The sequence below is a fragment of the Triturus cristatus genome, chromosome 3_2 (genome assembly GCF_964204655.1).
Source record: "Triturus cristatus chromosome 3_2, aTriCri1.1, whole genome shotgun sequence".
NCBI classification, from domain to species: domain Eukaryota; kingdom Metazoa; phylum Chordata; class Amphibia; order Caudata; family Salamandridae; genus Triturus; species Triturus cristatus.
Genome location: NC_140584.1, coordinates 999,472,816 through 999,499,973, shown reverse-complemented (window position 1 = coordinate 999,499,973; position 27,158 = coordinate 999,472,816). Strand labels below are relative to the sequence as shown.

The following is a 27,158-nucleotide window of genomic DNA, read 5'->3' as shown; positions in this document are numbered from 1 at the left end:
GGTAGTAAGCACTATATAATTGCAATTACAATACAATACAATGCTGAGATACTCGGTTCCACAGCAACAGGCACTGGTCACGGAGACCTATGTAACTAGATTCAACATGGCGGCTCGTTTTAACTGTATTCGCCTTTTAAAGCTATTCTGAGCTTGCGCTCCGCTGCCATTCGGCTAGGATCACGCTATACAAACACTAAATTTATACCACATACTAACATATGTATCGCAAGATGGTGTTGGTCTTTTTAGACCACTCATAGTGGTGATTATTGAAAACGATCAGAAGGTAACCTTTTTTTTTTCTTCGAGCGCAAGTCTTATACCTGTATGTTAAGGCTCGGTGCTTCATTTATTTTATGCAGTTAAGACAACATAAATGAGGTTCCGGCAGGGCCGACTCTAGGGCGGTGCGATCGGTGCCACCACACCAGGTGGACTTGGTGTGGGGGCGCCCTGTTTGTAAATATATTATGGCTGGAAAACCACCTGCTGCTTGTTCCTTGCCTCCAGCTATTTTCAGACATCAATAAAAATGTCAAGATAACTCCAGTGTTTAATGTTCTTCCTGGAGAGATGGAGGTTTGTCTAGTGAAAGTTTGACTCCTGGTATGACTGAGTTTTGTCTAGTGAAAGTTTGACTCCTCGTAAGGTAGCTCAAACGGTTATTATGACTGCTGCTAAGAACCTGTGCCATGCAGATCACAAAGTGCATATAATGTTAATAGTTCGATGGGTTACTGCTTTTGTCAGAAAGATCTTTTTGTTACTTGCAGTTTATAAGTTAAAATCCCAATATAGAACAATGAGCTTTTAACTGTCATCAAAGAGCTGCATGCAAACTGCAAGGTGTATGTTAGACCTACATGTTTTTTGCCAGGTCGTTCCTTAAATTAATATTGCAAAAAGGGTACATTAGGGTAGAAATAATTATTATTATAAAGAGAACCCCTAACAATTAGTGTTATGTTTTAAATTCGGAATTTGTGCTTTTCCAGACCAAGGACTCTTAGACTATCCTGGCTACCAGTATGGATGGCATGTGACTTCTACATCTTGTAATCCTCTGTCTTATGTAACATTTCTTGTACAGTGATTTACACGTGTGATTCTCTCTGTTAAATGTGTGTACGATGTAAAGTGCTCTAACACCTCACACTGGTATGTGTGGCACTATAAAACTTAATGAATCTGAGAGAATGGTTATGGAGTCTTGACGGGCACTGTTAAATGGTGGTAGTGAGGGAATCTGTGGCACCGGTGGTCATTGGGGGGTGCCAACAAACATTGTCGCACAGGGCGCCACCAGTGCCAAAGCCGGCCCTGGGTTCCGGCAAGCGGCGCAGAACTGGACAGCAAACAGTTCATTGCACTGGAAGTAAATTACAAGGCTGCTGGACAGTGTGGTATGTGAGGCTGACTACCAAAGGCTGTGTGTAAGTGTAGGACACTTATTGTGACAGTCAGCATTAGACAATACACTCAACATATGCGTTTTCCTCTTCTTGTTTATATTAGACTACTAGACATGTTCACATCGTCAAACCCTGGGACAGGAAGTGACCTGCCTATATTCACCCTACCGAAAGGCGGGATTAGAACTCCAGGGTCATAGGTCGGCAATGTATCCGCATCTCCCCCTTTGTACAACATCAGATCCTGGGCCACAAGTGATGTGCCCAGAATCACCCTATCTGAAGGCGGGGTTGGAAACTTGGGTCTCCGGGATCAGAGGCCAGAAATTCAGTCACTCAGACCACATCTCCTCCTTTGTAGGTGTGTGTCACTACCTAATCAACACACCTGATGCATTATGTCATCTTCAGTGCATAGTCTACTCATTCCCTTAGATATATCCCTCGTGGTGAACGTGATTACGTCAGGAGCTCTCCTGGCTCTTTTTTTTTAAAAACCGTTTTTATTGCAGAATCACAGGATAATCATCGTACATACATAGTGGCCCTGCACCGCTAGCGCCAGTGCCGTTTCTTTTCTGGGCCAGAAGGCTTTCATACACAGCTTGTTAGCCCACATCCCGGAGGCCGGGCAGCGACAACATGTGGGCCAGTATTCATAACCTATGTCAACCTATAGTATTGTTTGTATCCTCATAGGATGTTTACATTCCGCTTTGGAGATTTTTTCCTCTCCTCTTCCCCCCTCCCCGTCATACCCCCTCCCCAGTCCCTATTCCCCAACACCCTCCCTCCCCCCCCCCCCAACAGTGCGAGCTCTCCTGGCTCTTACTAAAACGTTGTACAACAGAGGAAACATCCGTGCTTTTCTTGACTCTTTAGCGATGTCAAATTCCTTTGCGCATACATAGTGATGTGTATTTTGGACCACGGTCAGAAACTTCGATTACATACTGATAACGTTGATGAGATCATGGCCATGTCGTGTGCTCGTCCATCGTGCACCCGCGCACTACCTGTGTGCATCGGACTGTGCCCTGTTCTCGCGCACATCCGTCTTACACGACTACCCGTTAGTGGTGATGAGATTGTGGCCGGCGTCTGTGCACATCCACCGTGTTCTACCACACTGCTGGTATCGTTGAGATCAAGGACTGCCTCATCTTGCACTTTCACACTACTTGTGTTGATCAGATCGAGGACTGGTGATGGGAATGTGAACTGCATCTTCTGCATCCCCCTGGTACTATACTCTGCTTGTGTCTTGAGCTCTGCATAGTCATTCCTGTGGCCACTCGTGTTCTAGTATCGCACAAATGGTGTTGAAGAAATGACACCGTGCTGCTGTGCACCCCCAAACTGGATTATTACGCTGCCCCATTCCACGACCAAGATCTCACTCCTGCTCTCCTGTCACACTATCATGCTGATCACGTCGATGGTCTCGCAGCCTGCTCGTGTGCACGCCCACTTTCACTGATATCTATTTAATGTGTGTCAGTGACATCTCAAGCTGTCCTGTTCACGCTCACCTTGCACTATGATGGTGCTCTAGTTGGTGAGACTACAACCTACTCCTTTGCACTGTTCCCATGCACCTTTAAATGTGATTGTGGCCCTCTCCGTGTGCACTCTCCTGTAAATATCACAGTGATTCTGTTGAGCTGTGCAGCTTTATCGTGTATATAATCGCTGTGCACTAGCATGCTGTTTGTGCTGTCTCGTGCACACTTGTCTGCACTATCACACAGTGTATTGATGAGATTGGTGTCTGCTGTATCACACACTCGGAGTTATTCCTGAGGCAACTAGAGTCCATTCACCTGGCAACAGCAGGCATGCAATCCTGACACCTGGCGCTGGTGGTCGGTGCATTCCTGGAGGTAGAAACAACATCTGCCTGTCCTCAGCATATGTGAAATTGTTGAACCCAAGTGACCACACAGCTTGGCAGGGTGGGGATCAGGGATAAGCCTTGAGGAACGAGATCAGCAGTTTCAGAGCTGATTGTCAGGTGTCAAAGTGTTGGATTGTTTCTATCACTGATTGACAGATGCTAATGTGTTGGAGTCTTTCTATCAGTGATTGACAGGTGTCAATGTGTTGGATTGTTTCTATCACTGATTGACAGATGCTAATGTGTTGGAGTCTTTCTATCACTGATTGATATGTGTCAATGTGTTGGAGTCTTTCTATCAGTGATTGACAGGTGTCAATGTGTTGGATTGTTTCTATCACTGATTGACAGATGCTAATGTGTTGGTGTCTTTCTATCACTGATTGACAGATGTCAATGTGTTGGAGTCCTTCTATCAGTGATTGAAAGGTGTCAATGTGTTGGAGTCTTTTTATCACTGATTGACAGATGCTAATGTGTTGGAGTCTTTCTATGAGTGATTGACAGGTGTCCATGTATTGGAGTCTTTTTATCACTGATTGACAGATGCTAATGTGTTGGAGTCTTTCTATCAGTGATTGACAGGTGTCAATGTGTTGGAGTCTTTCTATCACTGATTGACAGATGTCAATGTGTTGGATTGTTTCTATCACTGATTGACAGATGCTAATGTGTTGGTGTCTTTCTATCACTGATTGACAGATGTCAATGTGTTGGAGTCCTTCTATCAGTGATTGAAAGGTGTCAATGTGTTGGAGTCTTTTTATCACTGATTGACAGATGCTAATGTGTTGGAGTCTTTCTATGAGTGATTGACAGGTGTCCATGTATTGGAGTCTTTTTATCACTGATTGACAGATGCTAATGTGTTGGAGTCTTTCTATCAGTGATTGACAGGTGTCAATGTGTTGGAGTCTTTCTATCACTGATTGACAGATGTCAATGTGTTGGAGTCCTTCTATCAGTGATTGACAGGTGTCAATGTGTTGGAATGTTTCTATCACTGATTGACAGATGTCAATGTGTTGGAGTCTTTCTATCAGTGATTGACAGGTGTCAATGTGTTGGAGTGTTTCTATCACTGATTGGCAGATGCTAATGTGTTGGAGTCTTTTTATCACTGATTGGCAGCTGTCAATGTGTTGGAGTCTTTCTATCACTGATTGACAGATGTCAATGTATTGGAGTCCTATCAATGATTGACAGGTGTCAATGTATTGGAGTCTTTCTATCACTTATTGACAGATGCTAATGTGTTGTACTCTTTCTATCACTGATTGACAGATGCTAATGTGTTGGAGTCTTTCTATCAATGATTGACAGGTGTCAATGTGTTGGAGTCTTTCTATCACTGATTGACAGATGTCAATGTGTTGGAGTCCTATCACTGATTGACAGGTGTCAATGTGTTAGAGTGTTCTATCACTGATTGACAGGTGTCAATGTGTTGGAGTCTTTCTATCACTGATTGACAGGTGTCAATGTGTTGGAGTCTTTCTATCACTGATTGATTGACATGTGTCAATGTGTTGGAGTCTTTCTATCACTGCTTGACAGGTGTCAATTGTGTTGGAGTCTTTCTATCACTGATTGACATGTGTCGGAGTCTTTCTAACACTGACTGACAGATGCTAATGTGTTGAAGTCTTTCTAATACTGACTGATAGATGCTAATGTGTTGGAATCTTTCTATCACTGATTGACAGGTGTCAATGTGCTGGAGTCTTTCTATCTCTGACTGACAGATGCTAATGTGTTGGAGTCTTTCTATCACTGATTGACAGGTGTCAATGTGTTGGAGTCTTTCTATCACAATGCAGTGAGACACCGTGTCACATGCGTCATACAGGTCAAGCCGGGCCAGGTATGCCTGGCTGCCTTACTCCATGATCATCGGGAGATTGCTCGTAGCAACTATCAGGAAGGATTGTGATTTGCACGAAAGACAGACTGGGAGAGAGCTAAGATATAGCCAGATTCAACTCTATTGTAAAATATATTGCACCACGGTTTGCAGATTAAATCACCGTCTCGTTCACACTCAGTTTGCACTAGCAGACAGTGTGCACTGACGAAATTGTATTTTTTCCCTCTGCATCTTACACAATAAACTGCTCATGGACTGCACACTCCGCTTGCACATGTTAATTAGATTACGGCCACCACCTATGCACACTCATCTTAAACTATATGATAGCAATGTGGTCTGCTCCTGTACATAGGTTATTTGCACGCTAATTACTTAATTAGATTGCAGCCTGCCTTTGGGCATGCACCTTGCACTATCACAGTGCTTTCAATTGGCATGTTCATGGCCTCTTCTATGCTACTTCATACAGCACCACAACACTGCTAGTGTTGATGAGAACAAGGTGTGCCACTGTGCACTCTCAGCTTGCACTGTTACAGCGCTTACATTGAAGAGCTCGCGCTCTGCCGATGTTATCATCACCTTGCGCTATTAATCTGAACACGCTGATGAGATGAAGCCCAGCCCTATGCGCATGTCTTGCACTATCATGCTGCTCGTGTCAGGGAGATCAAAATCTGCCCTCTGCACACACACCTTGCACTATCACACCTCTTGTGCTATTGGAAATTGCCACATTTCCTGTGTACTCTTGCCATGTACTATCACATTGGCTGTTTTGTTTGGGTCGTGGTTTGCTGCTTTGCACACTCACCTTGCACTAGCACACTGCTGGTGTTGCTAAGAAAAAAGTCTGTTTTTTGCACACACCTCTCACTATTCCACTGCGAGTGCCCATGAGATTGTGGCCGGTCCTTTGCACACTCACCTTTCACTATCACAGTGCTGCTGTTCACAAGGATGTCTGCTTGCCCGATGCTGCTGCTGTAACTGTTCACAAGTGTCTGGGCCACTGCGTTGCTGCTGAGGACCGCTCCACTGGCGCTAGAGTTGCAGAACCGGAGCTGAAAGTGCACTGTGAAGGGACTCGCGCTGCAAAATATTTCTTACTCATTATCTTTTCACTGATACAATTCCAAATAGGAAATAAAACATTTTCTAAATAAAGTAAATCAGCATATATAGTTCTTACCTTCTATTATCTCTATTCAATAATAATTTTTTTCTCTTTTAGTAACATCCCCGAGTTGCTTAAACATTGACTCTCAAAACCTTTTAATCAAGGCTTGTTGAAATAATAAATAAGGCCCTTTATCTATGTATGAAATGATGTTAGTTGTGGCTCCCCATCTTTTCCTTCCTTTAAGGGGTGATGGACTTTGCCTAATTTACTGGCTGAAAAACGTGTGTACAAGCCTGAAATTATTCCTCCAAAAAGGCATAAAAAATCTTCAATAATTTCTATGATATCCTCACCCACTAAGTCATGGACCCGACACCGCTATTACAATGCGACCCGACATGGTGCGGTAAAAAAATTCCATTTCTCTATGGGAGCTTGTGCTGCGGGTGTAAACTGGCCGTAGCACAAGCTCCCATAGGGAAATGTGAGTTTCTGTTAATCCCTGCCACACGGGGCAGGGATTAACAGGGGGCACCATTGGTGTCCCCTTGGTCCCCAACCGGAGCCCGCAGGCAGAAGAGGGCCATGCTAGGGGCCCTCAAAGTCGCTTTCCGACAGGCTTTCCATGTCAGAAAGCCTGACATTGAAAGCCTGTGGGAAACCGACATCGTAACCCCGACGGCGGAACCGCCGTCCTTAGGCATTACGGTGATGCCTCTGAATGGCCGACGGGCTCCTTGAGCACATCGGAATCCAACCGGAATGGACCGGCTGGTTTCACTTGTGACCGCCTGCATTGTAATGCGGCGGTTTAATTTTTTTTTTTTTTTGAAAAAAAATCCATGGAAGATGTCCAGCATTGCCTATTGCCTAAACAAGATGTAAATACACAATAGGTATATCGAGTACAAATATTGTTCACCCTACCCAACTAGTTACTTGCGCCCATATTTTCTTCCCCATTTCGTGTCTCCTGCGACCTTTTAATCTATATACCGCTGATTCCATGCTATATATAGCAAGTAACCTAGCCCTCCAATTTATAAATGTGGGGGGATCGGGACTAATCCATTGAGACATAATGCCTGCTCTCGCAATGGCCATTGCAATGAAAACGAAATCTATTTCTGGTCTAGTTCAGCCCGCCGAGTCCCATCTATCCCCAAGATCACTAGGCCAGATGTTATTGAGATTGCCTTGTTGAGGATCTGGTCCAAAAATAATTAAATGCCTTATAAATATTTAGCAAGCTTAGGACAGGCAAACAACATGTGGACCATTATCAGCAGCCAGTGCCTCGCATCTGCTACATGTATTTCCACGTGACCCAGACCACTTAGAGATTTTCCCCGGAGTGTAGTATAAATTGAAGGCTGACATATAATGTTGGGCCCTCAGGCTGCCAGTTATTAAAATCTGATTAGCCAATTCCAGAGATGCGTCAAAATCAGTGCCCTCCTGTCCAAACTTCCTGTCCCATCTATCGTTCTGGACAGCCAAGTCGTCAGGAAGACCGGACAGCAGCATTTGATAGATTTTCCCAATCCGGGACATGGCCTCAATGATACCCTCCAGAGGTATTTTCCCAAACTTAACCCTCCCCTGTGTCAAGGTTTTAACCAAAAAAACTTCTAATCTGTGAAAACTTAAAAAAGTGTCTCATGGGGAGCATACATTTTTCTTGTAGTTTAGAGAACGAGGTAATTTGACTATCACTAAAAAAATCCCCCAAAACATTAATTCCAAGAGCCCCCCAGCTAATAGTTATCTGGTCCTAGAAGACTGGCGGTAAAAGCCCATGTGAAAACAGAGGGGTATGGGCATTTATATTCGAAATACCAAGCCAATGCCGAATTATTTTCCAGATAGCATAAGCAGATTGAATGATTTTGAATTTTGTTTTCTTATAGTAGCTTGGTTCGATAACTTTAGTTAAACAATGTCGAGCATCGTCACCAAGTAAGACTTCATAGATAGTAGGTCTTACTGATTCAGGGACTACTGCCTTAGTCCCAACCAGCAATATCCCCATTTGTTGTAACAGTGCTGCCCAATGGTATAGCGTTAAAGAAGGTAGACCCCAGCCCCCCCTAAGTCTTGGAAGGATTAGCCATTTAACTGCCCTTCTAGCTTTACGATATCCCCATAAAAATCTAGTACATACTCTTTCTGCTCTAAGGATACACGAAGCTGGAAATTCTAGGGGTATGGTCCGAAACAAATATAAAAATTTGGGGAAGATCAGCATTTTAATGACGTTGGACAGTCCGTGCAATGAAAGATGCAAATGATCAAGTCTTGCAAGTACCTGATCAGATTTTTTTATAATCGGCAGCAGATTGATCTCCGGTATCTGCTCGACCGCAGCCATGATCTTCACCCCCAAGTAAATTGCTGCCGATACAGTTGGAATATCTACCGGCATTGAAGTGTCCGAGTGTATGACCTGGGTTTTGTCTGTATTTAACTTATATCCGGAAACAGAACCAAACTGTTTTGCCAGATCATACACTACAGGAAGAGCAGATCTTATGTCAATCGTTAAAATGGCAATATCTTCAGCATAGGCTAATGCTTTATACGCAACACCATTGACCATAGCCGCTTTGATCTGCGAATTAATATCCAGTTTGCTAAGAAAAGGATCAATATATATTGAAAATAATAACGGGGAGCAGGGGCACCCTTGGCGGGTTCCTCTGCTAATAGAAAATGCATTGGACTCTTGTCCAGAGATCCGAACACGAACCTCAGGAGAAACATACAAAGCCTGTATAGCTGCGATAAGTTCCTTCGGGAGCCCTTTTGTCTTTAACATCAACCAGAGAAACCCCCAGGAGACCTGTTAAACGCCTTCTCTGCGTCCAACAGGATCATACCCAAGGGTGACTTTGAGGCCTGAGCCCAATCAAACAAGGCTATTACCCGCATGACATGGTCAGATGTATCACGACCTGGGACAAAGCCATGTTGGCGGATGGACACCAGGGGAGTGATAACCTCTCCACGCCTTACCGCAATTATTTTAGAATAGATCTTGCTATCAGCACATATTAAGGAAATAGGTCTGTAGGATGTGGGACTAAGTTCTGGCTTAACCTTTTTTTTGAAGACTGCAATAGTAGTTTTGTGCCATGAGTCGGGAGTCAGACCCTTCTGGGCTCGTAGAAACAGAGATTCAAGCTCGCTATAAAGAGTTTGTCTAAATGTGTGGAAAAATTTCAAAGGTAATGCATCGGGGCCTGCAGGCTTACCAGTCGCCAGCGAGTTTATGGCAGATTCAATCTCCTCCACAGAGATCGGGGCGAAGAACATATCTCTCTGTTCCAGAGTGACCTTAGAGGCTACATAGTCACGGAGGTATTCCTCCCCCAGTATTGCTGGAGCATCCCTCAGTAGAATAGAGCCCCTGATAAAAATCCTGAAAGACCTCCAAGACCCTTGCCAGCAAATCCTGAATCTGCCCCCTTTCATCTTTTATTCGGCAGACTCTGTTAGAAACTCCCCTTTGTTGTAGGCGTTTAGCCAGCAATCTGCCAGTGTTTTCCCCAAATTCGTATATTTCAGCCAGATGTTGAGTACATTTAATAGCAAGTTCCTCCCCATAATGTTGGTGTATCTTAGTTCTTACAGCTGCAATCTGCCGTTGGCATTCCTCCCTTTTCTGCAAATCTCCAATTACCCGGATAAGCTCTTCCTCAGCTTCCCGGAGCTGACCCACCCAACCATTGATCTTCTCTTTTATTGACCTCTGTCGATAAAGGGAGAAACTGAGGGTCTCACCCCTCACCCCGCCTTAAAGGCATCTCAAACTATTAATTCAGACGCAGTGCCCGTATTCCTGTCAAAAAACTCTACAAACCAGCTAGCCATATATAGACAATATTCCTGATCTAGTAGTAACTTTCTAACAAATGTCCAGGTTGCCACAGCTTGTACCGAGCTACTAGATGGAAATTGAATTACTAGCGTATTGTGGTCCGATATTAATCTGGGGAAGAACTCGCAGTTAATCCTTTCTGCAATTAGATTAGATACAAAAAAGTAATCTAATCGTACAAATTTGCAGTGAGGGCTGAGAAGTACGTATACCCGGGCTCGGCCTGTCGCTGTCTATGCCACATGTCGACCAGGCCGTGTTCCTGACAGAGCCCCTGTAGAGCCTGAAATGTTTTACCCTTCCTGCCCAAATATGGAGTATTGCTGTGAAGATTAAAATTGCTACTCAGATGGATATTGAAATCTCTGCAAAAAACTATCGGAGAGGGCCATATAGAGCAAGTTCAATATTTAGAAAGTCTAGGCTTGTAGGATCGTCCAAATTTGAGCCATACAAGGAACAAATAGTATATGATGTACCCCTAACGATTGCTTCTAAGATTGCCCATCGACCTAAATTGCCTTCCTTAACACGCTTGCTCATTATTATGCCATGCCTTGCCAATATGGCTACCCCTCGGGTGGTCGTAGCTTGTCGAGACTTGCAAGGAGATCAAGACCCAGATCTTTTAGCCAGCCTCGATTGTTCCAGGAAATATGAGTTTCCCGAAGACATAGTGCACAAATCCGCATATACCTAATAAGTTTGGCTAGTATACCTCTTTTTTTCCTGTCATTAAGGCCACAGCAATTTAAAGAACAAATTCGAATATTGCTGCTCCTATCCGTCATCCCTAAAAAATTCCATTAACAGCGCATAGTAAGATAGAAACTTTACCGCAGGTTTTCTAAAAGAGACAAAGTCACTGGGAGTCAAGATGGCGGCCGTTTCGATAGCCGAGTGAGCTGGCCACTTACTCTCTCCCTGCTAGACCTATTCCTACCGCGATTCTGAACATCGCTACATGAGGGGAAAAACCTGCTATATGAGGAAATAGACGTCGCTTATATCTCTTACCAGCCCTGCGTCCACGTGGATGATCTGGAGATCGTGGCTCTGGCTGTGGGGAGTCCCGCTCCCTTGTCGTCTGGCGTCTTGGGGTGTGCACAGCCCAGCAACTGTTTCGCTTCCTCCAGCTTCATAGGATACTGGGGCAATGCTGCCGAAGATGAGTAACAGGAGTCTCAGGGGACGCGGCATGCCGGCTTGCTCAGATAACTCGGGGAAGACAGTTTCTGTTGGCGATGGGGGAAGCTCTGAAGCCGCGAGCCGCTGGTCTGTGGCGGAGGAGCAGTCAAAGGCGGGCAGGAACGGAACCGCTACTCGCGGTAAGCAAACGGTGCCGGCGTTGTTCAAGGCACAGACCGCTAGAAGAAAAATTGCTGGCAATGCTGCTGGGTGTGCCGGCTTATCTCCATCCGAAAGAATAGCTGAGTCGGCCCTTGAGGTGCGAGAGGAAACGGCGGCGCTAACTATTCTGACCCAGGATGACAACATTAGCAGCAATGTTGCTGTTGGAGGAGTGCCGATTCAGGGGAAGGAGCAGTCAGAGGCGCTCAGTCTCCCTGATGCAAGTGGGGAGCTTGGTGGCATTACTGAAATTCCCCCCTCGGTGGAAATAGACTGCACAATCCTTACACAGCAACCCCAATGCATTATGGGAAATGGAGTCCCCTTATGCCACAGCTTTCCAAACTTTTCATGTTGGTGACACACCTTTTTGGGAAATTTCTTTTAGGGACACGGTAACGCGAGTGATCGCAGTGAGCGAGCCCGAACCACCTAAGGGAAGTTCGGGGGGCTTCTCCCCCCGAGATATTTTTGAAAAAGTATTGGGCAAATGGTGCATTTCCAAGCAAATTTGAGAAAGCAGGAAGGTTAATAAAGCACTCTCTCCCACTCTAATATGCGCAATATTGATCATATCATGCAAGCGTTAGCAATCATAGCTGGGCATTAATAATAACAATGGCCTTCAGTGGGCGTTGAGTATTGTTTCTGTGCACCTGCAAATGGCGATTACTAGCCCACACCACCTCCCTTGAGTAAGCCCCAGACTGCTCTGGAACACTACCCTCTGCATTTACGCTGTTGGCATAAAATTAATATGGCTCCAATCTTAGAGGCGTAGTTTGTACCCCTTCCCTGGTGCTAAGTTACTTAACTAGTATGGTGCCAATCTCGGAGGTGTAGTAACTACACCTCCGAGATTGGCGCCATACTAGTTAAGTAACCTAGCATCAGGGAAGGGATACAAACTACGCCTCTATGATTGGAGCCATATTAATTGTATGCCATCAGCGTTTTAAAATATCCAAAACATTTCTATATCTCACTACTTACTTACCAAGTGAGTGCCTGGGATGGTGGGGTAGAGGCGGCTCCGATGCCACTGTGTCACAACAAGGCTAAGCACTCAGGGCTGAGCCGTGAGCAGCGTCGTAGCACTCCCGGAGGGGGGGGAGGTCAATACTTCCACTGGCCTCTCGCTGTATCCAGGCCCGCGTCACTCCGCCGCTGAGACCGCTGCTGAATCAAGCTCCTGACCACGAGGCTCCGCTCCGCTCATGCTCCGCTGCTGCTCCGCCTTGCACATCGCAAACACTGAGTGAGGCTCGAGTCGCATTCCCCTAATATCGGCCCCTGACGTCATCGCATCACGCGACACACCTACGCATGGGGCGCGACACAGTAACGTGTCGCGCCACACAGTTTGGAAAGCTATGACTTATGCAATGGTCAGGAAACAGGGGGTTTGGATATAACTCACCTAGCCAGCACGGCCATACAGAGAGAAGGAAATATACTTACAGGCAGGGAGGAGGATGTTGTTGACAAATTTTTCTCTTTATCAGATCACTCTAATTCCTCTGAGGATAACAGTCGCGATAAAGATTGGGCTTGTGAAGGGTGCGACACAAGTAGCCTACATTGGGAAGAAGAGAATGATAGATCCTTGCGCGACCCTGGGACAGTAAGGAAACTGAGAGATCAACCTGCCTTCCCTGCATCATTTGAGGGGGCCGCTGGCGTCATGACTTGGGACTACTCCTACTGGCCAGATCTGGGGGAAAAAGAGAACAAAGGAAATGGAGTAACACCAGGAGTACCTGGCATCAATCCCAAAGGTTCTGAGGAAATTACACTCTCCACAATATATCAAGTGATTATGGCCCACTGGGAGGAAACTAGGGCTGAGAGCTCTCGGACACAAGGTGCCTGTAGGAAATTGCAGAACTCCATCTGTAGGATTGCCAAGACATGCTCGGACTTCGCAGCAAGAATTGGAGAGGTAGAAGCCAGGATCTCCCAGTTGGAAGATGATCTGGCCATGCAGAAGAATAAGACTGAACTAATGCAATCAATGAGAGACGATACCTTGTTGAAACTGGCTGATCTTGAAAATCGGGCTAGGCGAAGTAATTTGCGAATCCTGGGTATTCCAGAGGGTAAGGAAGGGTCGGATGCTCATCAGTTTGTTATCAAGCTCTTTGAAGAGGCCTTCCCAGATCTTCAGCAATGGAACTGGAAGACTCAAATCTAAAAGGCCAATCGCCTTCCTTTCAATCAGCGCAGAGCAGGGGGGCAACTCAATAATCGCCCATGCGCTATTTTGATTTCTCTTAATAATTTTTGGGCTAGGGAATCCTTATATGACCTTGCTAGGCCAGATCGGAAAAGGGCTGGGAAGGGGTGTGATTTCTTAGTGCGCCCTGACTTCTGTCAAAGGACAGTTGAAAAGCAGTGGCTTCTTCGCTAATTAATCCTGGAATTTCAGGCAAAGGGGGCTCAGGTCTTTTTGCTCAACGCGTCTAAACTGAAGGTGTTTTTTCAGGGGAAAATGCACTATTTTCAATCAGAAATTCAGGCAAAAGATTTCTTATTGTCACTGAAGCCATCTTAAGCCCTTCCTACAGAACGCTGTCTCTACTTTGCCGGTCAGGTGTAAACTGCCTTCTTTGAGTTTTCTTTGAGCTTTAAATTCCAATGATTTCTCTGCCCGTTAGTGAGTCTCCGTTGGTCTTGCTATCCCAGAGAGTGACAGTTTTCCCTTCCCTTTTTTTTTGTTGCTTTTCTTCATTTATTGTTGGATGTTCTTAATTGCTTTACAGTGCATGCCTGAACATAGATAAAGGTCTAGCATTGTGGAGGGGTGGGTGAGTAAGCTTAGTATCACCAGGGACTGTCGGTCCCCATGCCTCACGTGGTGGGGGTAGGAGGGGCGGGGGCTGTGGTCGGAGGGGGAGGGCAGTATTGGGGGGGTTCCAGGGTGAGGGGGTGAGGGAGGAGCAGGGCGGGTGGGCACACGGGTGGGTACACAGGTATTTTCCCACATGTTTAGTTATGGCAATTATGGCAATAATCAGTACCTAGAAAAGCTCTCTTATTTTGAAGTATCTTGTAATGCGGCGGTTTAAAGTGAAACCTACGATGTGACTCGGAAAGCCCCCGAGTCTCATCGTAATCAGGCCCTTAATGTTATGTATAATCCAAAAACATGGCCCCTGAAGAACCTGGAATTCCTGAGACGAAACTGAACCCAGTCATGTGCATACTTGATGAACAAGTGCTGGGAAAGTGTTTGCTGTCCAGCCTTTTGGCTTTGTCAATGCATGTTTTGTTTTGTCATGGTTTTCGCAGCACTTTATCGGGGTGCTGAAGGGCCCCTGTCAATCTAAAAAAAATGACTAGAAGTAAAATTAGCTTCTGGCCTGGCACTGAAGAGACCTACTTTCCATGCTAATGTACACAGTGTGAAAGGGCAGAATGTGGTCACTCACAGTGCAGTTAGCCATTGTCTGCAACGGGCTGACCCACTGCCCCATGCTGTACGCTGTAGTGGGTGGAAGAAAGATGTGTATCACACAACGGAACAAAGGCTGAAGAGGACTGGCTGAAAGCCCCTATATTATTAGGTATGTTATGCATATAATATTAGTAAAATCAAAAGGTCTTGGCTACCTTCAGAGCTAATAATGTCTAAACCTAAAGTAATGTAAAAGGGTATGAATGGGATATAATTTTCGTTTAAACAGCTATATTGGTATCAGCTTCCCCTTCTCTCTACAGTGTCTCGCAATTCCATCATGTCCATTTGTTTAACCCTTTCAGTGTCTCGAAATTCTATGGAAAATTTGGAATTTCCCATTGTGGTGTTTAGCAGGGTCAGCCAACCAGGTGCAGGACAACGGATCCATGCCACATTTTCAGGAAACCAATGGTCATGCAATTAATTTCCTATCCATAAAATATTGCATGAGTGCAGTACTCTGGGATCTAACTGTCAACCAGCTTCCCAGAGCGAGTCTTCAGCTATTTTAATCCATAGTTACCTACAAGAAAAAAATTACTTAACTGAAACTTTTGCAAAAAGAATTTTGATGATTTTACAATATCTGAGGCCACCATTTTCTGCCACAGCGTCGTCTTGACAATTTGCTCCAAATCAGGGTTAATAAAGATCCTTAGTCCATATAATTTCCGACTTGGTGGGGCCCATCACATTTAATTTTTGGGCGGCTTCGTTTATGCTCTGTGATCCTCTGCACTTCTACGCCCCAAATGAAGCTCCCCAAAATTGATAGTAACTATTGTTACGTAACATGAAAATTGTATCTTCATTATTAGGGCTTAATATAAAAAAATCAAAATCTACTTAATGCCATTATTTTCACCAAGGGAATACTACATGTGAATATAAAACATAACCTGTTTCTCATCCGTAGGTCTTGTTCTGCTTTAGTTAATTAGTTTAGTTAATTAGCATCAAACAGGTTTTGTAATCAAATTTATATCACCCGAATATTTGTGTAGTCACAGGTAATTATTTTGCTATATTAAGAATCTGGCAAATTCTACAGATCACACTATTGCACTGTGAAATCTAGAGCATTTTTTAATGTACTCTTAGTTTAAGGGATCAATGCACACAATGCGTGTTTCCAATAGGCTGTGTGTGTTCCCTTTTAACTTACAGTAAAAATGCATTGTTTGCACTGCAGTGCACCTTTAACTAGGTGCACTGGGCGCAAGCAGGGACAATGCATCCAATTAATGATAATGTGCTGCCCCAGGGCTACAGCAATCTTGTGCAGCCCTGGGGGCAGCGCATTAGTGAAAGACTGACCATCTGATTGAAGCAGCTAATCCACCTCTCACAGTGTAGGTGGCAGAAGGCCTGCACTTTCAAGGAGGACAGAGATCCCCCTGCAGGAAGGATAAAAGTAACTGCACCCATCTGCAAGGAGATATTTGGGGGAGGCCCACTGGACCCCCTTGCTTCCTCCAGAGAGGCACCCTTTAGGGTGCACTGCCTGTGCGCCACCTCTTTGTCGTGGAGTCAGTGCAACTCTTCACGTTCTCTTTGCCTCAGTGCCCGCGTCAACAATGACGCAGGATTTCCTCATTTGCATTGACAAAGCAATTTTTGCATCTAGACATATTTTTGTCCAATGGATCCCTTTTGATAAGCAATGTCTGCTAATGATATTAACCGGGCTTAATTTGCAAAAAAAATAAGTGGAGGGGCTCAAAATATTTCTTAGGAGCCGGATGCCTGTGCTGCTGAATGAAAGGATTGGCAAATACCAAGAGTGCTTAGTTTTGATTCTACTTCATTTCATTTTCCTTCACCACCCTACAACTCCTGTCTCTTTATCTTACACATGCAGGTTCTTTTTCATCTCTCCTTTATTTCTTTGTCAATGTTTTTCTTTCTTCCTCTTCCTCCTTTCTCTCTTTTCTTCCTTTTTAGGTCGAGCCTAGCAATGCGCGCATGCGCTGCTCTGGGAGATGACCTTTAGAAATCGGTCTGCACTTTTCCTCACACTTGTGCATGTGGCGGCATCCACCTTGCGGGAGCAAGCAGCCGCGCGCAGGGGCCATCTGTTTGTAATTAGCGTGGCCGCGCTTGCTTACATTTTCCTGTCTCGCGTTCACTTTCACGCCGACTTTTTTTTTTTACTGTTTCTAGACCGTGGCACTCAGGCGATCCAGGAACACATGAATTAATGAATGGGAATGCAGGCTCGGAGGCTACTGTGTCGAGATGCCCTAATGTCAACCTGCTAACTTTGCCATATTAATTTTGCCGTCCATTGCTACTCTTTGCAAACCTCTCACGTTCTCCTCCACAAACTTTCAGCCCTTGCTCTGATTTACACAAGAGCAAAACCACACTGCTACATGTTTAAATGGTGCGTGCACTTCTCCTTGAGGACTGAGTGGAGTTGCACATTTGAATGGAGTCTCATCACGGCATAGTGTCAACTTAATGGGCTGCTGTGCAGTCGGTTGAGGTAAATTATCGAGTTTCCACGCATAGTGCTAGGATAGATTAGTCATTAGGACATCTGCTGCAAAGATTTATGTTTAATGTGTGCCTCACTGCTTTCTCTAATATTTCTGAGGGAAACTTCTGCTTCCGCATTTCTCAGCCAGTTACCGGTAAGGCAGACTTGCACTTCTACATTCCCTGAACCAGTTCTGATTGACGGAAGCTTGCACATCTGCTTGCCACGGGCATAGCCTCACTGATGGAAACTTGCATTCTTGTGTGTGTGGGTCTTGTTCTTTGCCAGGAATGCTTGCATCACTGCAACTTAATTCAGAGATCTCCGCTTCCTAGATTCAGGTGAGAAGCGCATCCTGCCCAGGAATTTTCTTTGCAATGTTCGTATTTTTGGAAATCCAGTTATAAAATCGTGAATACAACTACCAGAATGTGAGGGAAAAACCTGGACTGGATGCTTATGCCGGGACCTGGAAAACTTGCAGGCTCTGCTGTTCTGTACCTGTACAGTCTTTATTTAAATATTATTTCTCGAGGAAAAACCCCCTTCTGCCCCCAAAACCCACTATTTAGGAGTGTTGCCGTCGTATTCCAACCCTGGAATGGACTTAATCTTGTAATTAAAAGGAGTGAATCTCTTCTGGGTTAGAATGTGTTGAAAAAACCTTTGCACGCTCGCAAAAGTTCTTGGGTACTCCCAAACTTTCCACGGTATTTTCTCACTGGACTGCGTCCATGTACCCTTGGAGTAGGCTTTACCCCTGCATAATATTGTCACTGGCACGAGCAATATGATGTAAGAGTGCAAGTTTACCTTTTTAAAATACCAGGCACCCAGAAATCAAGCCATTTGCATGTGTATGTGGCTTTTACAAGCTCAAAAGACGGTGTGATCTAAACCCACAGAATATCCGACTAAAGTCGTAGTTCTCACTTTTGTTAAATTCCATTGTTCTACCTGGCAACTCATGTTTACATCACAACTGTTTTCTTAACAGTGCAATGTGTATTTTGAAAATCCCCAAATATTATGCACCTTTTAACAACAGAGGCCTTTCTTATTTCCTATCATCTGGCAAAACATAATATAATTATATACACTCCACTAAATAGTGTTTTTGAAAGAAATTAGGACTAGCTGCACAATAAAAAATAAAAGAAATACCAAACATTGGCCCCCACCTGCAGTTTGGAAACGTGGAATAAGCAGAATGAATAGATACCTTTTGCTAGGAATGTTATCATTATTTATGTAGCAAACTTGTATCATTTGTACCGGACCAACATGCTTTCATATTGTAATAATATATGTATAGACCAGACACTTCCACTAACAAAACAAGCATTGGCATAGCCAATAGGTCTGGCCTTTGGGACCTTATAAGTGTTTCGCCATGCAACAGTTGATGTTGTTGCACCAAGGATATTGTGCTGCATAACTAAATACTTATAAGGTCCCAAAGGCGAGACCTATTGGCTATGCCAATGCTTATTGTCTCTTGTAGGTCACAATATTATGGTGAATAATATCGACCTGCAAACATATCGACTCCACAATATAGATTTCCGAGTCAATATAGACATGCATAGGTAAGTAAATGTTTATTATTATAGAGGATGCAAAACATTTTTTTACCCTCTAAATACTTCTACGAGCTCACCCATTTAACCTCTCTACTCAATTTGCTAGACATTTCCGCCATGAATTTTGACATTATTCACTCCCAAACTTATTCCATGGTCTTCTAAATGTCTTGACATGTCTCGATGATATAATTCGAAAATAATCCATTCTGTTTCTAAGTCGATTCCAAATGGTGGACCATTACGCTAGCAATGTAGGGGTTCCCTTTTTGGCCCCCGCTATTCAAGAAGGGCAATTGTCAATACCCTGCTGATTGTAGTATCCTGGTCTGGCTGTGCGCCTACGCCACCCAAAGATCTTCTCTAGGGTTCTCTTGGATAACACCCGTACAGTGGTTAATGATAAGGTCATTCTTCCACCAACTCCAACTGTCTTCTGCCACGAGATGTCCACTCTGCCGATGGCGTCGCTTGAAAATAAAGCTATAATTCATGGCACTAAGCCGTAGCACTTTATATTCGTTAACCTTATTGATTCTCATATTTGGCATCTATTAATAACCTCAGATGTTCTGAAAAATTTGCTGTAAATGCTAACAATCTTTCTTCTTAAAACGTGGGCCAAACAGTCCATTGTGATAAAACCCCAAGTCTCATTAAATATGGCAATTACTAAGGGTGAGTACTGGCCACAGCCATTCTGTTTTTTTATGTGATTGATTTAGACTATTTCGTTACATGACCGTTCCTTTCCTGCGATATATGGCCATAATAAGAATCAGGCGCTGTTTTACAGAGATGATCTGTGACCAGACAGCCATTTGGTTATGATCTGTGATTGAACAGCATTTGGGACCAATTGATAATGAAACATATGAGATTATATGCTGAGGAAAATGCCCTCCAGATTAATTTTGCTATAAACCAGGCCATGAATTTCGGCCCCACGCCCTTTCTTGGTATACTGGAAAGAGACAGCTTAAAATGATCACATAATCTAAACATTTAGAAGCCCTTTTTATTGCAGATTTACTTGAATTTACAAATCTGGCTATTAATTCTGTATCTTTGGCCACCTTGCATAAAGGAATCCGCAGTTTTAATTCTCACTATGGAGTTTGTAATTACCTCAATTCCTTGTTAGACAGCAACAAGCAGTTTACTAGCCTGACACATTATTTGTTTGCAGGCTCTTATCAACTGAAACCAACAACAGCGAGGGAGGGAAAAAGAGTAATGATGGCAGGATCAGCTGAAACAGAAAAGACCATCCTACCTGATTGCAAAGATGGATGCATCCTTATAGATTTCCTTCAAAAGACTCCCCATGAAAACATCCTGCAGCTGAAAGACAAAGTGAGGCTAAGTTAGAACAGACTGAAACCAACAGGCAGCATATTTTACTGATTATGACGCTAGGCAGCATGGAGAGGAGTCAAAGCAGGCACAGTTTGTGTCGTAGGATCTTCATTACTTGACTCCATTTTTGTTCAAGTTCTTTGGAGGACCACACCCCATTCTTCCACACCTACCCCACTGCAAGCTAAGTCTGGGGCCTCTAGAAAGGTCAGCAAAACTCAGTGTGTGGATGGGTGAACAATGGTATGTATATCTGAGAACGTTCCCTTAGAGCCGAGGACAAGACGGCGGCCCCCAGTTGCCTAATCTATTTTAGGACAGGTGAGGAGACACCCTATACCAAAACGGGTTTGCTGAAACAGGATGGAAGACAAAATCACCCAGACCTTCTTTGGTCAAAAAATATATACATATCCGTATAATCCACACTCATCCATAGAGGCCCTAGTAGTCTCCTTATGAGGCTGGAAAAAATGTCTGCTTATCCTCCGATCCTTGCAGAGTCCCCTTCATGCCTTCCCTGAAACCATGGCAGAAAGAACATTAGGGCAGACTGGATTCTGCAGGGGCTGAGGGTCTATCTTGAGGCAACCTACACCTTTTTCTCCCTTTCTACCAAAATAAATTAAGTATTTGGTGTGTCATCACTCTTATACCAGCATCTGTCTAGGCCAACAACTACTGTGTCACCAGATCTGTGGATACAAATCCATCCAAGACTAGATAGGGTTCTATGTAAAGCCCAGATCTAAACCCAGGACTGATGTCCCCAAGGTATTGTCCGCATACTGCTTTCATCCAGAGTACGAGGAACCCTGTCATTGATGGGTCTGGTCAACTTATCCTTTGGAGTGTTGGGAATAAGGCTACACTAACGAACATGTGGCAGTGACTCATATAGGGCTTAGTTCCCATCAATCGTACTCATGGGCTACCCTAGTTTCTGTTCAAGTCTTGGGGATGCCCTTCAAGGAAGTGCCCACCCTGCCCCCCTAGGCACCTCATTCCCGAAGGTGCTGGGGTCTTTCATCACCTCCATAGACACTCTTTCAGCTTCTCCCTTTGATACATTCTCTAGATTTTCTAGAGAGACAGATTTTCTTGTCACCCTGATGCTAAGGATTTATTCAATGTGCCAACCCAAATCAGAAAAACTGTTCTATTGTAACCAACCCACATTCCGCCAAGCAATATTTGAGCAAGATATGTTTCTGTCATTGTCTTGCAGCCTGGGTTGGTTTCTTACGCTACGTATCGGCCTCTATGGCCTCGTCTCCACAGACTTAGTCTGCAAGAGATGAGAGTAAGCATTCCAGTAGCCACGATGCGCTGACGCAGGAAAGCACCTTGCAGTTAGTGCCTTCCAGAAGGAGCAACGAGACGGAAAATAGCCCATGCGCCAAAAAAAAAAACCAACTCCGGAAAGCTGAGATTATTTGACCCTAGAAAATTGCAAGTCCCAAAGTCTTCGCCAAACACAATCTTTTCAAGGCTGTAAAATGAACCATTTTGGAGAAGAAATCGATGATAACTAACCCAGTTCCTCTCAGATGGAGGTAAGTCTATGATGAAATCAGTGGAAATAGTATGTCAAGGCTCCAGTGGTACTACTTGTAACGGTTGAAGGCATCCAGATAGATTAGAATGTGAAGTTTTCCCCTGGAAACACACTGACTGGACTAGAATTAAGATAAAGTGTAGTGTCTTCCCACATAAATGGCACCAAAAAGAATGAAGTATACGTTCTAAAGTTGATTTAACATCTCTGTGACCAGCAGCAGTCAAGTAATTACACATCTTCAAAACCTCAATCCTTAGTTCTTTGAAAGGAATGAATAGGGCAATTCCTTTAAAGGCTAGATTTTCTTCTTTACAAACCTTCGATCGTAAGTCTTCCCATGTTTTCCTTGAGACTTTTGAATGTACAACTTGAAGCTTCTCGAGGAAAGATTGTACCACCCCTATAATCCTTTGTGGACATTCTGCCTTCAGCCCATCAGCATGGGAATTCTTTTATTTTTTTGTAACTCTTTTTATTTAACAGGCTCATCAAACATTACAGATCTGAAACGGTTTCACGTGCACATCTTCAATATTCAAGTTATAAGCTGCATTACAATGTGGTTGGGTCAGGAATCCGAGTCATTTTATGCTTTTCTTCACTGTGCGGGGCACAGGTCCTTCTCACTTCACGCTAACTTGGGACCTAACATTTGTTACAGTTTACAGGTGGATTCACAACCTTGCAAGAATATTTCTTGAGCCAGGAATATGAGTAATAGAAAAATTATAATGATTGAAAAGGTGGGTTCAATGAGCCTGTCTACTATTCCTGCACTGCATGTTCCTGACACTTTGCAAATTCCAGTGATTCTTTCAAATCTCATTGTGCTCTGTATCTCCCATAAAAAAATGTCTCCACTCAGAGCAAGCCAATTTCAAAGCCAGGGGTTCTCTTTCAAGGACTGAATGGTTTCTTTCAGAATCTAAAAGAACATGTGATAATAAAAAAATGAAGTGTTCCAAACCATTGTCACCTTGAACCTGCAAGAGGATTGCACCAGTAGCTCTCTCTAAGGCATCAGTCTCAACTTGTAAGCTGGGTCAGGATGCTGCAGAATTGGAGCTTGAGTGAAAGCTTGTTTTAGACCCTAAATCCACTGGAAACCTCGAATGAGCATCTCCTTTATTTTTATTTTCTTATAATCAGGTTATGATACTAGTTAGGTAAGTGAAGTCACAAATAAACCATCAGTAGAAATTGATAAATCCGAGGAAACACTGAGTCTACTTGAGGCTGGAAGGAATTAACCACTCTAGAAATGCTGACACCTTTTAAAGATTCATTTACAAACCTTGACTATTTATTCAGAAACCTCATGTAGATCAAATTCACATTTGCTGGCTTACGAAAGAGTTGATTTTATTGAAGCCTGCTGACTTGAAAATGCATTTTTGGTTCCTTAGAATAAAGTTATTTATCATCTAAATAGAAGATTAAAAATTGATTCTGTATACTTGATCCATAAAAGGCTGAACAATAGCTGGTTCTGAAATAGTGTCCTAAAAGCTGTTTTCCATTAGTCCCCTTCTTATATTCAAAGAATATATGTTCCTAGTAGATGATATTTCGTGAATATCTTAGACCTTCTCACAGACTCCCAAACATACTTAATCTAAGGTAGGGGATATCGATCATTGATAGTGATTTTGTTCTGTCCCCTATATTCTATGCAAGGATTCCGTTCCTTTGATTTTCACACTCAAAAAACATTGAAGCTACAGGGTGAGATGAAGATCGTGCTATAAGTGCATTGTGCATATGTTCTTGTAGATATTGTCTAAGGACTTCCTTTTCTGATTCTGAGGGGAATAGATTCTTCCAAATGTCACAATAGCACCTGGTTCAATAGGAACAGTACAGTCAAATTCCCTATGAGGAGGCAAACTTATTTTTTGGGGTTTCTTGGATAAACTAGCATATTGATGGTACTGGACAATAATTCCATGAGGAGAATTTATCATTCAGGCTCAAATTCCTTAGGAGTCCAATAGCCCTCAGAAGGATAGCAATGTATATGACAAAACTGGAAGGACAAAGACATTGTTCTAGTTTTTCAGTTTATTATGGTGTACCAGTCACAGAACTCCTACAATTACACTATTATTGGGTGAAGCAAGAATTTCAAGCAAGACAATTTCTTGGTGAGAACCAAATGTCAATTTTAAGGGTATCTTCAATTATGTGACTAGTTCAGAGACCAGAGGAGTTCCATCCACCATCTGTACCTGCGCAGGAGATTCCTTTGCGATTTATGGTATACTCTTTCCTTTGCCTATTGTTCATCCAATTACATCCTGGTAGCGTCATAATCCAGAAGGTTTGAGACCTTAATCAAACTTTCTTCTGGCAACTCCACGTGGACTGGAAGAAGAAAAAGTGAGACATGGGAATCCTGAAAAGCTCAGAAGAAAGGAAACTGAGAGGAGGAAGTACATCAAAGGACAAAATCGGACTTTTCTCAAGGGTTCATTGAGAACGAATTGAACACGCTTGAATCAGATGTTCGGAAGAACTACAACACAAGCAAAGACCATTTCTACGACGATCTCTCAGTTTACAAAAGAGAGCCACGGGTCATGTCAATCTATAAAGACTGAAGATGAGACGGTTCTTTTGAAGAAAATTCTATTTAGCAAGTGTTATTTTCAGAAGCCTCCAATTGTGGGAGCAACTTGAATCTTCTGTCTCTCAGATCTTCTTTCTTGCAGACGATGGTTGATTAGTAGGGCTTGAGCCATGATTTCAAAAACGGTCTATGGCCAAGGAGGGTAAATTAGCTCATCTCTCAGACCTCTATGAAAAAAGAAAGTTATCAAAGTCTGCTTTACCAATGTAGTTGCAGCTGCTAACTGTTGCTGATAACAAGTAATATGGCTTAAGACATCTTGCCCCCCTGGACAAATGTCACAAAGCTTTTGCCTTTTCTCTTCAGCTGAAAATTCGAGGTCATGTCTTTCGAGCATGTGCTCACTGGAAGTTGAAAGGGTGGCCTAGTTTGAAAGGCTAGGATCTTACAGCGTTACTAGAAAGGTTGCCCAAGCTAGTGGTGGTACGGACAAGGCACTTATTAGATATCCCACTTTAGGCTGTTCCAGTGAAAAATTGCACTTGATGAAAAGCAGAGAAAACAGTCAAGGAATTTCGGAACTCTCTCAATTTATGTGGATCACTCGAAAAATACTGAATGGTGGGAGAAAAACTACTGGCGTATGGGATGTTCTGAAAATATAGGCTTGATGCAAAACTTAGTTTTCAACACGCGATTGTTGTAATGCCTGCGTCTGCTGCTGAACCTTTTAGGCCAAAGCTTAATCCATTTCGGAACTAGGTGGCAGGAGTTGCAAACTGTCACGGTCTTGAAACCTGAGTTGGGTTCTTACTTTACTTCGCAGCCTCAACTGCCTAGTCTTCACAGACATGATCTGTCATAAGGGTGACTCCTTCCAATAGTGACTATTCCACTGACATTGGAAAGCGCATAGGAGATAGTTCCTTCCAAAAGGACTTGACTCCAAAAAATTTCAACTGGTGAGTTGGAGATAAGGTGGACGGATGTAAACTGGAGTTGCCGTCTAGAAAAATGAAACAGAAAAGGCAATGTAGGGAGTAGAAGACGACACACGTGCAGAGTAATAAGAGGAAGAAAACGATCAACGGTTCAAGTCCATCAGCTGCACTGATTAGTCAGCGAGCAAAGGCTAAGTGCCTCTTGTCTCTGTAGCCTTCAATTGAGACAGGAGATATGATTCTGAACGGCCTGTCCCGGTGTCGCCTGGCCTGAAGATTGCCCTCTCCCTTCACACTTTGTGCTTGACGTTTATAACATAAATTCATTGTTGTTACAAATTCCTAGCAACAACATTTAACAAAAAGTGTCCTGATGCTCTTTCAATTATTTTCATTCTACGAGACTGTGTTCTTATGAATCAAACAATAAACAAGACACGTAGTTATCAACCTTCTAGAAACTCTTCAAAATAATAACAAGTTAATGTAAAATGAAGCAGCCGGCATTTAGATTAAATACTGCAAATATATTCAAGTAAGCTTGAATCTCATTGCAGATCATAATATAAACTAAATGTGCATCACATTAATTACACAGATTCAGCTTTTTACTAATCCTAGTCACTTCTTGATTGATTGATTAACACATGTAATTTAAGCAGGGGAATACCCAGAATAAAAAAAGTCAAAATAGTCATAACACCTGTAAGACCACTCTGTCTTAGGTAGGCTTCCAGCATGCCAGCTATGCTTCTGACCAAGCATACTCTTGCCTTTACACACTGGTGGCCAATTCCAGTCCATGCAGGCATCAAACCATCATCATTTGTATGGTTCCTAATCACCAGCCTGTATCACTCCGAATAACCAGCCTAAGTATGACGTCCACTCTTGTGACACAGTCACTGCCTTCATCTTGCTGCACAGCTCGTGTCAGCAGCTGAGCTTCCAGCCCATCCTCAAGCTTGGCGTGGATTAAGTACTACAGGACCATTCAGAACCCTGGCTACAGGCTCAGCCACTTGCCACAATCTTACAATATAAGTTTCAAAAGCGTGCACCGATGTAGCCAGGCTCCTTTTTATTCTATGCACCTGGGTATCCATCGAGACTGCCCCAACTCAGCCACAATTTAGGAAAGTTGAAAATGCACCAATAGACTAACCATATACAAGCCACCTGCCTCTCTATTTATTTATTACTCATTGACTTTATGCTTGTCTTCGACCTTGTACATCACTCTTTTGATTTCTGGCTATGTTTGTGTGGTGTTTGCACAAAATACCAAGTTTTAAATATCGTGGGACGAAAATACTGTTAAAAAATATTATTACTACCAAAATATCATGGGACAGAATATCTTTGGCAAGAAAATTGTTTTTTCGGTATATAATATTGTTTTCAAGAATACTGTTGTTTTTAATATTGTTTTCTTTAATAAAGTTTTTAAAAATATTGTCGTTTAATTAATTTAATATGTTTTAGTGAATATATAGATTTTAGGTGTTAATATTGTTACTATAATTTCTGTAAAAATGTTTAATACAGTTTGTAATGTTAAGTGATTTAGCAATTTATTTTTAAATTTAATTAGTAATTTATAGTGTAGTAGTGATTTGTTGGGTTTGTAGGGGACTAGGGTCGGAAGTTAATTAAATAACAAATAAT

The 27,158-nt window shown here is 43.2% G+C and overlaps 1 protein-coding gene across 2 annotated transcripts in view; it reads right to left on the bottom strand.

The window, feature by feature from the left end:
* The window catches only part of LOC146858980 (prostasin-like), a 91,107-nt gene that overhangs the window by 16,323 nt on the left and 47,626 nt on the right, over positions 1 to 27,158 (bottom strand). Inside the window, exons 2-3 of one of the 2 annotated variants that reach the window (XM_085646931.1) lie at positions 20,337 to 20,404; positions 6,111 to 6,274 (exon numbers count right to left, since the gene is read on the bottom strand). In XM_085646931.1, coding sequence (XP_085503057.1) covers positions 6,111 to 6,274; positions 20,337 to 20,389 — 217 coding nt within the window. In that variant the 5' untranslated portion in view covers positions 20,390 to 20,404. Of the gene's footprint in view, positions 1 to 6,110; positions 6,275 to 11,202; positions 11,463 to 20,336; positions 20,405 to 27,158 lie in introns of those variants that run through there. The other variant, XM_085646930.1, reaches the window with a different exon arrangement.